Raw genomic sequence first — 15,198 nt, 5'->3', positions numbered from 1 at the left:
TTTCCCAAAGAAGTTTAGAACGTTTGAATACCACCTCAGTTAGAATTAACCATCAAATATTATATAACCAGAGGTGACGTGAGACTATACAACTTTGTGCTTTGCCACAAGCAAGCTTATTTCACCAAGCAACCAAATCCATAAACAATAAATTATGAACTTACTTTGGCACATTTTCAATGCTCTCACGTACCTAAGGAGCTCCAGTTGAGGTAAGGAACAGATACAGCCAGGCAGCGCAAGCTTGACCCTCAAACTGACAAACACCAACCCTGACCTAGAGAAATCACTGAGAGGCCAGAAGAAACTCTATGCCCAAAAAGGCATCTTCCCATCTGGCAATTATATGAACTCATCTCACCTAAGTCAAAACTAGGCTTGAGTACTGAGCAGGCGTTTTCTTTCCACAAAGGTGGAGTCCTAGAACACTGTGTCCTCTTAGGTGAAGTCACGCATGCTATCCCTGCAGTTCCAAACCAGTTAGTGATGTCCATGCCCCTTTCTTCTGCTAAAGAGAATTAAATAACCATAGGGAACCAGCAGGAAGAAACTGCCGGGTCTTCCAAGAGCGCTTGCTAAGCATCGTGGCAGAGTAGCACTTCAAATACAGACGCTTTTATAAAACATTCGGCTTTCCCCAAAACACAGGAACAAAAGGAAAAGGTTGATTGTTCCCTATCAGCATGTTTACATTACCCTCATCTTGTTTTTTTTATGGTTGACACCACCCTCATACTTTTAAAGAAATGTTTACTGCGCAGAGCCTCGCTCCCCCACCCCAATTCTTCCTCAAAGTAAAAAGGCTTTGCTTCTGATTGATTCTAAATGGCCCTCCGCTTCCTCTGGCCATTGTTCCAAAGAGGGAGGAGTATTCAAAAATCCACAAGTTTCTTTGAGATTTCCTGGCTAAAACCACAATGCTCATCTTTACATGCACTCGCTTGTCCAACAGAATTATTGCTCCCACTGCTTTGCCTGACCCCAGACACTGAGGCACACACGGCAGGCTGGAAACTCAGCCTTTTGACTTTACAGAGCGCCCAAAGGACACTTTGGTTGTTTTGAGCCCGTGGATAGGTAACCAGCTCTCAACCTCAGAGAACGACAGATTTTTCTGCCATATCACAAGACTTGTATGCTGCAAGTTAACTGTCCCTCCCAGCTCTGGCCAGCAGAAACAAAATATTCTGCTCTCTAGCCAGGTGAGAAGCAGGAACTTGATTCACAAAGGTAAGCAGTAGCGCTCTTCAGCATGGTCAAGCAAACAGTGCGTCCCACAAAAAGAAGCATCAAGAAAAGTACAGAATTACTTCTGGAAACACATACAAGAAACGGATTAAGCATTCCTCCAGTTCTGCAAAATATGACTGCAATTAGGAAAATTAAAGTAGCTTGCCTGAATACTCAAATCCTGCGCTCCTGGAATTTATCTCTGTCCCCAAGGCCTATCCTATTTTGCAGCTTTAGCGGTTTTTAACACGTGCTCTAAAAGTCCATTCCTACACAATCAACCAATTGCCAAGGCAGCAAGAGTTAATTATGCATAGTTCTTGCCAAATGTTTAAGTCGTATTATAACAGACTGTCACAGGAAGACAATTAACACTTATTTGGCAGAGAAGATAGGATCTGGTGCAGGTGAGCATAAAAATCAAGATTTTGAGGCTCTTCTTCCTTTCCAGTCTAAGGCAGCACAGGGGCGAAAATTTTGCATATGACCTCAGAGGAGAAAGCAGCTGTCAGATCTCTGTAACTTCTGAGCGTATATTACCCTGTATCAATCAGAGACTTGAGGGGAGAATAGAATTGGTAAAGTCGCATTATAGTTGTTTCTTCCAAAGCACGTTCATTCCTTACCTTTATTTCAGAAAGCTGCATGACTTCTGGGAAGACTTCAATGCAGTTGGAGTGAGCAATTACAGTATGCATACGTCTGCAGTTCATGATAGTTGTTGGAATGGCTTTCAGTTTGTTCCCACTAATATCAATTTCCTCCAACTCTTCCAGCTTGGCCATTTTGCTATGAAAACAGGAGTTTGAGAATTTTTTCTTTTAATAGACACGTATATTTTATTTTGAAGTGGTGCTAAGAGCAGTGGTTTTCATTATTTTAAGAAAATAAGATTGCAGATTTTTGTCCTTGTTCACAGCAGTGACTGTCACCTCTCCTCACATCAGACGCTAACACAGTTGTGCAACAAAACGTGTGCTTCTTCAATCAATGTTTTGTTAAAGCTGCTTTTCAAGTGACTTATTTTGCTTACATTCTCCCTGCTCACCAGTTCACTTCCACTCTTTTTCCTCCCTCCTTCCCCCTTCTTTCCATCCTAGTTTCTCCCTTCACCCCAAATTTTCCCTTCCATCTTACCACATCCCACTCAGCCCCTTCCCCCTAATTCATCTCCCTCCCCCTTGCCACTGAAGCCCAGCTACTCAGAACATCAGTCAAGGACAGAGATGTCTCGTCTCTTATTTATTGGCATCTCTTTTCCAAGGTTGTACCCCATCAGCTTTACAGCACATCTTACACTTGAAAGATTTCCGATTAAAACAGAGTGAATTGAAAGCACAGAAATTGCTGCCAAGGCAGAATCTCCTGCTGGAGTGAGGGGATTTTTCGCCAGTGGAGTTTAGTCCACTTCCAGAGGACATTTCCAGACTATTATACTCACAAATCTCTCGTAAGGAGAAGCCCACCAGGTTTAAGCAAAGTGACCAAGCCAGGGAAATCAGAAGACTTCCTTGCTTAACTTCAAAAATATACTGAGGTCATGCTGAATTAGCCCAGCTGAAAAGAATTTCAAGTGCAATCAAAACACACCAACTAACATGCAGCGCTCACTTGTCTGCATCATGCAACAGAGGGCAGCAACGTGCAAGAGGGCATTGCAGGTGAATCCACCCACTGCAGTGTCACCGCATTCAAAATACAGCCTGCACCACCACATTTCTGTGCGATTTAGTTCTCGCTGTGAAAATGTTTCACGATGCCCACCCACCGGTGGGCCAGAGGCAGTGAAACCAGTTACTTACCTCGCAGGGAAGCTCTGTAGGCGATTGTAAGCCATGTGCAAGATTTTCAGGTGCGGATGGCCTGTTAACAAGGGGACACATTTATCTGTGAGGTTGTTATTGGTCAAATACAACTCCTGTAAGATGCTATGGGTTTCTTCAGAAAGAGTGGCTGGAGGAAGCATTTCCAGTTTGTTGGCAGAGGCGTTAAGAAATCTCAGGCTGCAAAAGAAGTTGCAAAAGGGAGTTCACTGAAACATCCTGCAAGTTTTGTCTAGAAGTATAAATAAAAATCTCTATTTTTAAGAGTTAAGATAGTTGTAAAGCAAAGGTCAGAAGCAACAAGTTCACACCAATGGATAGAAAGACCAGAAGTCTAGCATTATATGAACAAAACTTCTGATCACATTTTTAAATGAACACATTTGTACAAACAAAACATCAGCAAAACGAGTATGTCAAAATGCCTCTATCCCCTTATAAGGCCTCAGTACCTCCAACATTACTACAGATGTATCTACAGGTAAAAGCAGTAACAAATCACATCATTTCCATATTCTTCCCACATAAAAATGAATTCTGAATTCATCACCAACGAATCATGAGAGTATAGCTGCCCTTCAAGTGACTAAAAGAAGTCACTGCTAACAAAGTCAGCCAATTTTTCAGTATTTTAAATACTGGCTAGGGTGCAGACAGTATTTTGTTTAAACCTGCAGGCCTGAAAAGCAACTACAAACTACGAAAAAGTACTCTTTGAATGTTTGGGTAACTAAAGATGCACCAATCACAAAAGCCACCCTGAGACCAAGCAGTAATTTGCCTTTTAGATTTTAAAGAGAGACAGTGCCAATAGTAAATTAAATAAAAAAGTTATATACTTGCTTGCTGATGTATGCAACAAGACAGCCAGATCTCTGCATAGGTCCTGAATGCCCTTCCCCTACTCCCCAAAGTAGCAGAAGCCCTTGTCAATATTTTCTGCAGTCCTACCACAAGCAGCAAGGACTGAAGCAGCACAGAGATGAAGTCATTCTTTCTCCCTCAAAGGATTTTTTTCCAGGATGGAAACAAGCCCTGTTGTGGTACAGGCACTGCCCACTCCTGCCAGTCACGTTCTGTGGGCATAAGATTCGTGTTTCTTTAGGGGAGTTTGGTGATCGCAGCAGCACTGGAGGAATACACATTGTAGGCATCTTGAGGGCTAGAATTCACACAAGCAATTCCAATGAAATGGAAAAATAAGGCTATTTATCCTTTAGTAACCAACTCTGGCATGACCATGCCTTTCCAACAGAAATAAGACCTCTCTCTCCCTTCCTCCCCTTTTCAGAAAAAGCTGCCTTAGACAACTTGTGCCTGCCAGTCTGCAGTGACTGTGTTCAAACCAGGCTGTACTGGAAATACCAACTAATGGGAACGAGTAGTTGCAATGGGTAAAGTTGCATTCAAGAAACAAGACTCAGAAATGAGCTGGCTGAAGCCTACAAAGCCACTGGATCAACACACAAAAGGTAGGTGCACTCCTGCCGTCAATCTTAAGAGAAAGCGATAAAATATCAATAGAATTCTCCCAAGCATGCAGGAATCCACACTGACCTTTAAGGTCTATTAATGAATGAAATGGATTTGCAAGGGTTGCAGCTGGTTGAAACTTGCTCAGCAGCAAATAAGGGTCAGATATGCTACAGAGGAGTCACATGGGATGCCAAAGGATTAAAAAACCCACTGTTTCCATTAAGAGCAAAAATCTCTCAGCACTGCACAGAACTGAAACTAGGTTAGCTGTTTTACAGAGACAGAGGAGTCCACTTCAGAGAAACACAGTTTAATCCTCACGCTCATTCATTATTCACAAGGGTGGTAAAACTCCAGAGGAGGAAGGGAGAAGAGGGAGGATTAATAGAGAGAAGGGAATAAGCAGCTGAAAGGGATTTTAAAATTATTTATTCTAAAAAGATGCTGCTCAATTTCACCCTTTAGCTATAAACTAAAAATATATTACACTCATTCAAAGGTGGATTGGATTATTAAACTGAAGCATACCACATCAACGGTTCCTGTACTTAAACACCAGTAAGCACATCTATTGCCCAAGTACAGACAACTATTACTTTAGCAACCTCAATCTGATAGGCATGATAGTCTCTCTCCACAAAAAAAAAAAAAAAAAAAAAAGGCCCTCTGATCAACATTAAAGCCACAGTATCTTTTGTACCATTCAGTACACAATGGCCGTCTTCAGCTCAGCCTGGAAAGGCTTAAGTAATAAAAAGGTTTAAGGCTGCTGGGAAAAGCGAACTTTCACAGGAATATGACAGGGATGAGGAGGTGGCAGCAAAACATGTCCCAAGAAAGGGCACGTTCCACTACCCCTGAAGAGGAATCTCTATTTTACTAATGTTTTTGCAAGCTGCAGCAGAATAACCTGGCATGTTTCACAGGTACCTTCTTGTAATAACCAGAGCCAAACAGATAGCCTAGAGAGCATCCTATCACTATGAAGTTCAGAAGAACTTAAGTTTGCCCAGGTACAGCTAGCCCAAAACACAGCTGAAAGCTTCAAGTAAGAAAAGGTACATTGCTGTGATTACTGTCTACTATACTGAAGCTATTTTAAATTAAAAAGAACAATAAATCAAACAAAAGTTGTTCTGTTTTTAATAAACTTTCAACATCAGTGGAAGATAAAAAGAAATTTCAAGCTGTTCCCTCACTGGTATTAAAAGTGGCCAGAATCTGCATATTCAGCCAAAAGTAAGTTTTGATGCATACATTTTCCAACGGGGAGAGAGAAGAGCTGTCGTTCTGTATCCCCTGCCCTTTTGCCAAATCATCCAGAGAGCGATATCACAATATGGAAATAAATCCCCATCATCCTGACCTACACTTTAGTGCCTTGATGTGAACAAGGTGTGGGTGGCTAGCAAAATCTTGCTAACAGTCTGGCAACCCTGTGGTAGCAGGGTGTCTCACCTACCCCATAGGTAATAACTCACAGCTGGGTAGCACTCAGCAGTCAGGTTCAGGATAGTCATGTCCTGTGTCTGTAGTTGACATCACTATAATTAAATTAACTTTTTAGAAAAGAGTATGCTGCTTATTTACATGTTCCTTTTCACCAGCTGTTACATTAAAATGGTAAAAACATTCTCAAATGGCAATTCTTTCAAGATATTATCTGGATTTAAAAAAAAAAAAAAAAACCACAAAAGGGACACCATTCTTTGGGCAGAGAACAGCATGAACCAGCAGATTGCTACTGCCAAAGCTTTGTCAATTCTGTGCTATAAAGTTATTTAAAAAAAAAAAAAAAAAAAAGACAAAAACAGAAAATCTGTACTTGCCCATCAGGTTTTCCCTCACGCTGATTTAACACAGAAGTCCTCCTCCAGGTTATTTCCACTCCCCTATTTTTCCACCCTTGTGCAATGTGCCAGCTGCTACCTTAGAAGGCACATCTTACAAATGCCCTCCAGAGGAGTGGAAATTTACTTGGGCACAACTGTTCCCATCTCTCTTGTGCATGGACTTAAACTGATTCATGTTCCTTGAAGATATCCCACTCATATTGCTTATCAGATGGAAGCAGAATGTCAAGTATTAAAGCTCAGTCCAAAATTAATTGTTTCCCTTTCCAATTCCACCCACACACTATACCACAAGCTCATGAAAAAAGTACAGCATCACTACAAAAACCTGAATTCAGCAGCCCGCGCACATACCAGAGTATAATATAGTGAGGGGAGCATGAATTAACAAGTACTAAAAGAGTGTTGGAGATTAAGAAAGAAACGAAGGCGCTGGCAGGGAGATGCCAGAATTCTTCAGCTTTGACAAGGTGCAAATTCTCTTTTGAGGTAATAATATAAACAGTGATCTCTGGCTGGAATAAGTCACCTTCAGTTTTATGGGGTATTAAAGTACAATCCCTTGCTGGATTTAACTTCTCCATGAGAGAAAATAGAAAAAAAAAAAAAAAAAAAAAGACTGTCCCAAACAATAGGCTAGAATCAAGGACGTAGATCTAATTCAACAAAACAGCCCTAATACACAGTCACATGCATTCCCTATTTAAACCAGGAAGATTCTGATCTGAATTTCAACTTCCAAAAGCAGACAAAGAAAATTTTCTACTGAAAATGGCAAAAGGTTTGAATTTTTTTAACACTGATGCCTACCTCTAGCACATACAAAAGGTGAACATAGACAACTGTGAGAATACAGCATCTCCCAATTCCTCACTGTTTTCTGAGGTAGTTTGGCAAACTTGGCTTGCTGGTAAGACACAGCCACCACTGAAAAATGTAAGCCTTCCAAAAACCTTAGGAACGTTCAACATTAAAAGGAGCAACATAGATAACTGCATCCAATGACGAAGCAGCAGCAAATCAAAACCACTGTGCTTAGCTTGAAAGTACTGATAAGAGTTGGAAAGAATACTGCAGCTGCAAAAAGAGAAATCAAGATCTCCAGTTTGGCCTGTGCCCCAAGATCTCCATCAGCACAGAGCAATCAAAATACAAAATTTCTTCTTCAGTCCCTTCTGCAGAGACATGCCCTCAATTTCTGATCACCTAATCCTAAAATAATTCATGATTGTGGTAGCAGGTGTGCAAGGAAGAATCCTGCAAGCTAAGCATGTCTGGGGGGGGGGGGAGGGGAGGTGTGTGTGGGGCGCAATCAAGGCAGTTTTGCCAGCCCATGCAAAAGAGGATATTTCTGCTCCTTTAAAAAAAACAAAACACAAAACCAAACAACAACAAAAAAAACCCAAAAACAAAAACGAAAGGACGGAAACATTCAAGTGAATCCCCTTCCTGTTGGTGGGCTGCCAAAAAAACCACTTAACTGCTGCTGTCTCCTCAGCTCTTACTTTCTAACCTATCTTTAGCTGTTTCATTAACTGGGATTTCCCCAGTTTCTAATATATCTGCTTGCAAACCCTAACCTATCAGCAAACAAACAAATGCAGCTAAGCATTTCTGCAACAAAAGTATGTGCATCAAACACTCAAATGGTTCTTTGCACTCATTTGAATTTGTTTCCTCCCTCACTTCTCCCGCATCCGTGATAAGATTGAATACTTGCATCAAAAAGCAGCAGTCACAGTGGGTGGAAATGGCAAATATCAAACAAGTTTAACTGCGTCACCTTCCAGAACTCCAGGGAAAAAACAAACGAACAAACAACCCCCCCCAAAAAACCCCACCACAAAACAAGTTAAATTAAATCAAAACAAACAAAAAAAATCAAAACAGATAAGAACAGATGAACAAAGCTGAAAACAAGAATCATGCAGATGAGAGCATAGATAGGCTCCAAATAGCCGACGTTGGCTTAGCCACCACAGCTGGCTACTTCCAGACACTAGAAAGCCCAAGGTTTAAGCTGTGCACAGCACAGCTACACATCTTCACCACACAACTGCTTTAAATAGTCTGATGGGTAGTTTAAGGGTTTACACTGAAAAAATTCATCTTAACTGGAAACGAAGCTTAGGCAAGAGGCAAACGCACGCCTTTCACCACCGTGTCTCCATTTTTAAACCCCTCCCTTGACCACTGACACTGTTTTTCTATGATAATTCGCCTAAAGCTCTTGGATGCTTGTCCATCTTATCTGAAGAGCATTTTGTAGAACTGTTTTCATGACATTAAATGGTAGTTTGCTGCAAACTGGTCAAGGAAGGCAGTAAAAAGTCGTACGAGAATCAGAGCGGGAAAGGCATCACAACAGACAAAGCAATGGATAGAAATGAAAGGCAGCGGGAATGCAGGTGCACGAAAAAAGGTTCAGGACTCAGCTTGGGAGTTTTCCCCATCAGCCATAGCACTTGCATGAATTCTGCGTTTTCGCAGCATCTGGTAATGAGAAATGAAGAGATAATTTGGCTGCCTCTGTGGCACTCATCTTGCCAAGAAAATCCCCACCCTAGAAGAGAAATCCTTGCTAACGTGATCAAGATGTGCATACTTTCAGTGCAATAAACAGAACCAAGTTCTGTCTTGGTCAGAGAAATGTTTCATAGGCTAGTCCTCAATTTCTCCTCAAGTAACAGTTTAAAATAGAAAATTAATTAAAAAGCAGACCAACAAAATATCACTAAATTATACTCTTCAGCAGAGACTGACAGCTTTTCATTGGTTTTTGAAGGATTAAGGCAGAAAAGTGATGTTCATTGATTCTTCTATTAAGAGAACAGAGGTTTTTTTCAGTATTTTTTCCTTTTTTTTTTTTTGGGCGAAAGTGATATTGTCTCTTCGTGCACCAATGCACTGATTTCCCTCCCTTCCTCAGATGTTCTAGATGTCAAAGCCCACCAGTGCTTGTACTGAAGTTTGCCCAAGGCATTTCACACCCACTTCGTCAAATATTCAGGATTGAGAAGGAGAAAGCATTTATAATTCACAGCATGAGACTTCATATCCAGACAAGATATCATCTGTCAGTGGCACAGACCTGAGTACCCTTCTGAAAAACCAAACTAATCTTTTCAAAGCTGCAAAAGGTAAGTCATTTTATGGAGAGATAAAGGTTCTGTAAGGTAAAGTGATTTGTCCAACATTACACACTAGGTAGAGACCATGGCAGACCACTCAGGAAACCCAGTTCTCTTGGCACGTCTGGCAGCACAGATTGTGCTTCCCAGGGAATGCTTGAAGAGAAGCATTTTACCTTTTTAAAACAAAACAAACCCCTGAACACCTTTCCCTGGCCCAGATCCATTTCTGTTGACACTTAGCTGCTGACAGAGGCAAACATTTGAAAACAAAATAAAAAGAAAGATGTTTCCTGTAGGAAATTCCAAACTTAAAATCGGACTTCGTGCACTAATCTGCACTGCTGTTTTCCTTCATGGTTATCACTTCTGCAGCAGTCACAGGAGCACCAGCATTTGCAAGCCAAGTCATCTAAACCAGTAAAGGCGTAGGGAACAAGGGGGAAACCCCACCGAAGCCAACTGCTTCCATTACCCTCATAAACCAGGGAGGTCGCAGTGGTAATGAGATGCCAGAATGGTTAAGCTCTGTTCATCTCCTGCAATGGTACGTAACTTTGTTAATACCCATAGAAGACTTTGAAAACACGTGCCCTGTACTACTGGAAAGGTGCAGAGGGGAAAAATCCCCAGGTCTCAGTCAGCCATTTCATGCTGTTATTCAATGTATTTTTCCATTCTACCTCTTCAGTACACATTTAGCTACTTCTGGAAATCTACCCCCAATTCTGGTTTTAGCCTGTACTTGTTCATTTTGGCATTGCAAGAAAATAATGAGAGCTGTCTGCAGTTTTGTAGCTCAGTTTAAAAAGATGAGTTGCATTAAAAAATTTATTCAGCTTTTCCCTCACTGCCAAAATTACCCTAATCTACATCCTAGACCTACAACCTGGTTTTAATACAAATTTTACAAAATTATTTCTCTGTTTGCTTTCAAAGATGCTTGTAGCTTTGTCAAGCTAAGTTAGAGGATTCTTTCCTTTCCAAGTTAACAGGTAGAATTTCAACTTGGGAGCTGTAAATAGGATTTTTTTTATTGACCTAATTTTACAACTTCCTGTGAAAAAAGCTTTTTACAAGGTTTCATTTCTGAAGTTCATACAATCTCTTATGTACAACAGTTTGAAAAGTTATCCACAAGACAATTACAGCTGCTGATGTGAAACATCCTTGCCACGTGAACAAGCAATGAGTTTCACCACTTTTAAACAGAAATGTGCCAGATAATCGCAATTATTACAGAAGCAACATTGCTAAGTTTCAATGCTTTGACTGCACTTTTATGTAAAGTCTCAACTGAAACAGTAAATTAACATCAGAATAACTGCTGATAATCAATTTGTTCCAAAGGTGGTACCCTACACAGGCTGCAATGTGGACAGGTATGCAATTGTGTTGTTAAAAAAAGTACAAAAATTATTTTAAAGGTTCTTTAAAGCAAATCAAGGCTGAAATGAATCACACACTGGTTCCCAGAACCAAAACCCCGTCCTAGTAAAGTCCACCTTTTGAAAGATAGTTTTTAACCTAATGATAAGTTCCTCAGAACATTACTGTTCAAGAGTAAGTCAAGTTAAGAGTTTATTTAGAAATTATCTCAACTGCAAACTTAATTCTCCAACTCCCAACGCTGTGAATCCCAGGAAATTTAACCAGAGGTCCATGACAGAATGAGCAGTACACACAAGTAGGGGTTTCGCAATGCTCTTAATTGGGTGAGGAGCTGCTGACAGTGAGATCATCACTCCTTTTGCTTCTCCACTGCTCAAGAAACCCAGGAGCTATACATTCTTTTTGTCACAGTTAGGATCAGAAATAAAACCCCACAGCACACATTCTCACTGTTAAATTATGCATGGGTCGAACAGTCAGAAATCCCATGACTATTTGGGGAAACACAGAGGTGCAAGGAACAATGACACCAAGTGGGACAAGCCCATCCAACCATCCCTAGACTATGCTGCCAAACTCCTGTATTTCAGTCACAGCCACTTCACAGGGTATGTTCATACCCGGGAAAAAAGATTATGAAGACTCCGAGACTAAGGAAACAGCAGCATAAAAACAAGAATCCAGAAAGCAGATCAAGTGGTGACAACAGCTAAATTAGCAACCAACATCTGAAAGGCATAAAAAATTCACAAAGCAAGGACAGGGGAATAACTGAGTTATTCTGACAGCCTTATGCACAGATTTTGTTTTGTTTGACAGGTATAAATAAGTTCTAGCTTCTGACTGAAGGGGAAAAAAAGCTTTCACACTCCATCAAACAAGCCTAAGAAATATGTATTTAAAGAAACTGCCACTAACCCATCTCAGTGTATGTAGTAGAAAATAGCATGTGCTTCACTTTACAGCTAGATTTCAAGAAGTAGGTGTTCATCAGGAGCTTGGTGGGGAAAAAGAAGCAACCATATAAGGCAACAAAACCAGAATAAAAAGAATGTGTTTTGGTGAGTTGGGCAGACATCTGTTCTTACCACACAAGGCTTGGCAACTTTCAAATTAGGGGAACCTCAGATTACCCTTTCAGCTAGGAAGTAACACACAAAGCAAGGTTCCTCACACGCAAGTCAAGATCAAATTTCTTTATATTTACCTGTCTGCTTTCAAAAGCAGGTTAGATGGCAGTTCAAGGAGCTGGTTGTGTTGCACGTCCAGGACCTCCACTTGCATTCGCTCGAGCCGATCTGGTAGCCTTCCTAACATGTTATGTCCTGCCAGCAGCTTACGCAAGCTACTATTGTAAAACAACCTTAGAGAAATGAAAAAAAACCAAAATGAGATAAATCTAAACCGAAGAGTTGCTTTGAGAATTTAGGTACGATATCACAGTTCAATACAAGAAAGTGATTCAGCCAACTGATTAGCAGACATGGTATTAATTATGCACAGATCCAAGAATGTCTTCCCACTCTCCACCAACTTCTTAAAAAGGTTGTTCAGAGACAGGGAAGGAGGTTTAAGGATGATTCAGGAGTGAAAGTAGTGAGAAAGTGTTATCGTATTGCACTGTATAATACACCAATATAGAAGCACAACAGTGAAGGAGGTAATTACTAACAATGGCTGCAGAAAACTGCACTTGTGGGATCCCCCAAGCTAATGGAAGAGCTTCAGAAGTGTGGGTGAAATCACCAGTCACCCCACAAGCTTCATAGTGCTCTATTCATCATGTGCTGACTCATAATCCAGTACAATTCCCCACCCCCCATTTTCCTTTTCTGTTAATACCAGACTAATATAAAGCCTCCTTTCCAGTTCTACAACGAATGAAATTTATCTAATCGGCTTTACTTTCTTGAGCTTTTACAAGTGATAGATGACCTGGAGGTCCCATCCCCCTGCTCCATTGTTGGGGGGGGCTGAGGGAGAATGGGAGGGGGAGAAGAGGGCAATGTAAAGACAAGAACAAACAACTGTTTTCATCAAATAGTAAAACTAAAATTTGCAGTATAAGCAATGTAATAAGGGGTTTAAAATCTGCACCTGAAGACCTCAAAAATGGAGCAACTCTCAATTTTGAATGGGAACCACTTTCAGCAAATTAAGAAAAAAAAAGATTATTCTTCATCTGCCACCTGCCTTACATTCCTGCTACCATACTGTTTAATCTGGTGAGCCTGTGCATCATGCTGACCTGTTTCGATCAAAGACTCTCAAATTACTCAGCATTAAAGCAAAAATCTTCTTCCCTCTGTTACAATGACCCAAATACACATAAAGAGCCTCCTCCCGCCCCCCTTCCCTACAAAACATCAGGTCAGCAGATTATTGTGCCAAAATAATCAATGAAGTATGCTGAGTATTTTCCCCTTGACAGATACAGTCATACTCTGTATCTGCGCGCCAGTGTTAACAGTTATCTCAGTTGGCTGGATCGTCTGCATTATGACCACGGATACAAGTCAACAGCCAGCTGTATCATTCCAGAAGGCTCAACATAGGGTGAAAGGACTTATGCAGTGATAAGCATATCTATTATGTTTTCATCACTTAACCATTTTTGTGTCACTCCACTTTTACTTGAAAATCTCTCTCGCTTACAGATTTGCCTTTCTATTCTATGCCCTTTCCTAATTAAGACAGGCCAGTATCAATCAACACCAAACATTACAGGAAAAAGCAGAATTGGTTGACAACGTCTCCAAAAAAATTTATCACTTTGGGATTTTTTTGGATGGGTTGGGTCAGTGACATTTTAAAATAAAAGAGTTCAAATCATGGCAAAAATCCTAGCAATTAGCTTTTCAATAAAATAAATAATTCAGAAGAACTGAGTAAGCCTTTGGTATTTTATTTTATCTTCTCTTATTTTCCAAGTTCTACAAACACCAAAGGAACCGGGCTGTCTGAAGAGAGATTAAACCACCAGCATTTAACTAAGCAAGCTCCTGATGAGCCTGGGACACCTAGTTCTCAAGCTGGGTGGGGAACCAGGACACTGGAACTGCTCTTCCCTATGGGCAGCTTTCCCACTTGCCCAACTCCCTCTGAAAGTTTTGATGGGATCAAAAAGCATTAAGGATAAGCATGGTGCTCGGCATCTTCTGAGAAAACACGGTTTGGTGAAAGCATCGTTCAACCAATTCCTTTAGTAAGGAACTGTTCCAGACAACATAATGTTGAATACAAATGGATCTTAAAAAAAAGACAAAAAAGGAAAAAATACATACAGACATCTTGTTTAGTGGTGGCAGCATGGTCATTTTGGCAACTCTTCATTGAAGCACTTCCATTTTCTTTGGGGAATCTTTGGCAATGTCAGTTTTATGACAATCAATTTGTCCTGCATAGCTAAGACTAAGTACCCTTTTTGTTATTTTTCAGTACTTTTAAAGCAGAAATGGCTGCGTTACAGCCCAGTGTACATTGTTCCCATTTTCTTTAATTGGGACAAACATCAGTACACAGCCCTTTGTCTTCAAGGATTGTTTTTCTGTTTCAAGAGGCAAACACAATTAGCATCAACTGTAGTTTGTTTAGATTACGTGCAACCTTCAGGCTTCTAGGAAACTGGTGGTCAGTCAAGGCTTGAACATTTGTGGTTGGAGTTGCAAGCATCCTCCTAGGAGACTCCTGCTCACTCCACAGCTTTTCAGAGAGCTATTCTATATAGAAGGCAATGCAAACAGCAGTGCACATGAACGCACTTACTGGGCACTAGTACTTACCTGATACTTAACAGTAGGCCTGAGCCATTTGCATTTGAATCCACACCCAATTTTCCCTGAAGTTTAACAGACCTTCAAAGCCTGTGTTTTGAACTGGGCCTTAAAACTGAGCTGACTTATTAGGAGCTAAGCTATCTAGACACATACTACAAAGAAGAGCTTTCAAAGATAAGCTGTTTCCTGGGGTTAATGATAAGATGGCAGGAGAGACAAGTAAGATGTTGACTGTACCTAATTTCAGCTAATCATTAATCTCCCAAAAGATATCCGGTATGCCTTGATACTCCTTGCTGTTATGAAGTGCAAATGAAAGGCAAATGAACTTTTCCTCCCCCCTCCACCTTCTGAGTAGGCGCAGTTTCACTTTGTGTGAAAAAACAGAGGGATTAATAGTCTGCATGTTAGTCTGTTAGTTTGCTGGGTAAATCTCCACATATCCTTTTCTGTCTACGTTTCTGAAATCTATTCTCCTCCCATTTATGACACTAAAACTACCACTTTACACCATATG

General features: G+C 40.7%; 1 protein-coding gene across 1 annotated transcript in view; it reads right to left on the bottom strand.

The window, feature by feature from the left end:
* The window catches only part of PHLPP1 (PH domain and leucine rich repeat protein phosphatase 1), a 141,989-nt gene that overhangs the window by 15,175 nt on the left and 111,616 nt on the right, over positions 1-15,198 (bottom strand). Inside the window, exons 10-12 of the mRNA XM_054816770.1 lie at positions 12,113-12,268; positions 3,033-3,233; positions 1,857-2,019 (exon numbers count right to left, since the gene is read on the bottom strand). Coding sequence (XP_054672745.1) covers positions 1,857-2,019; positions 3,033-3,233; positions 12,113-12,268 — 520 coding nt within the window. The remainder of the gene's footprint in view (positions 1-1,856; positions 2,020-3,032; positions 3,234-12,112; positions 12,269-15,198) is intronic.

This window comes from Grus americana, chromosome 2, assembly GCF_028858705.1.
Source record: "Grus americana isolate bGruAme1 chromosome 2, bGruAme1.mat, whole genome shotgun sequence".
Classification (NCBI taxonomy): domain Eukaryota; kingdom Metazoa; phylum Chordata; class Aves; order Gruiformes; family Gruidae; genus Grus; species Grus americana.
Note: the sequence above shows the minus strand (reverse complement) of the source record. Positions and strands in the feature narration are given on the sequence as shown.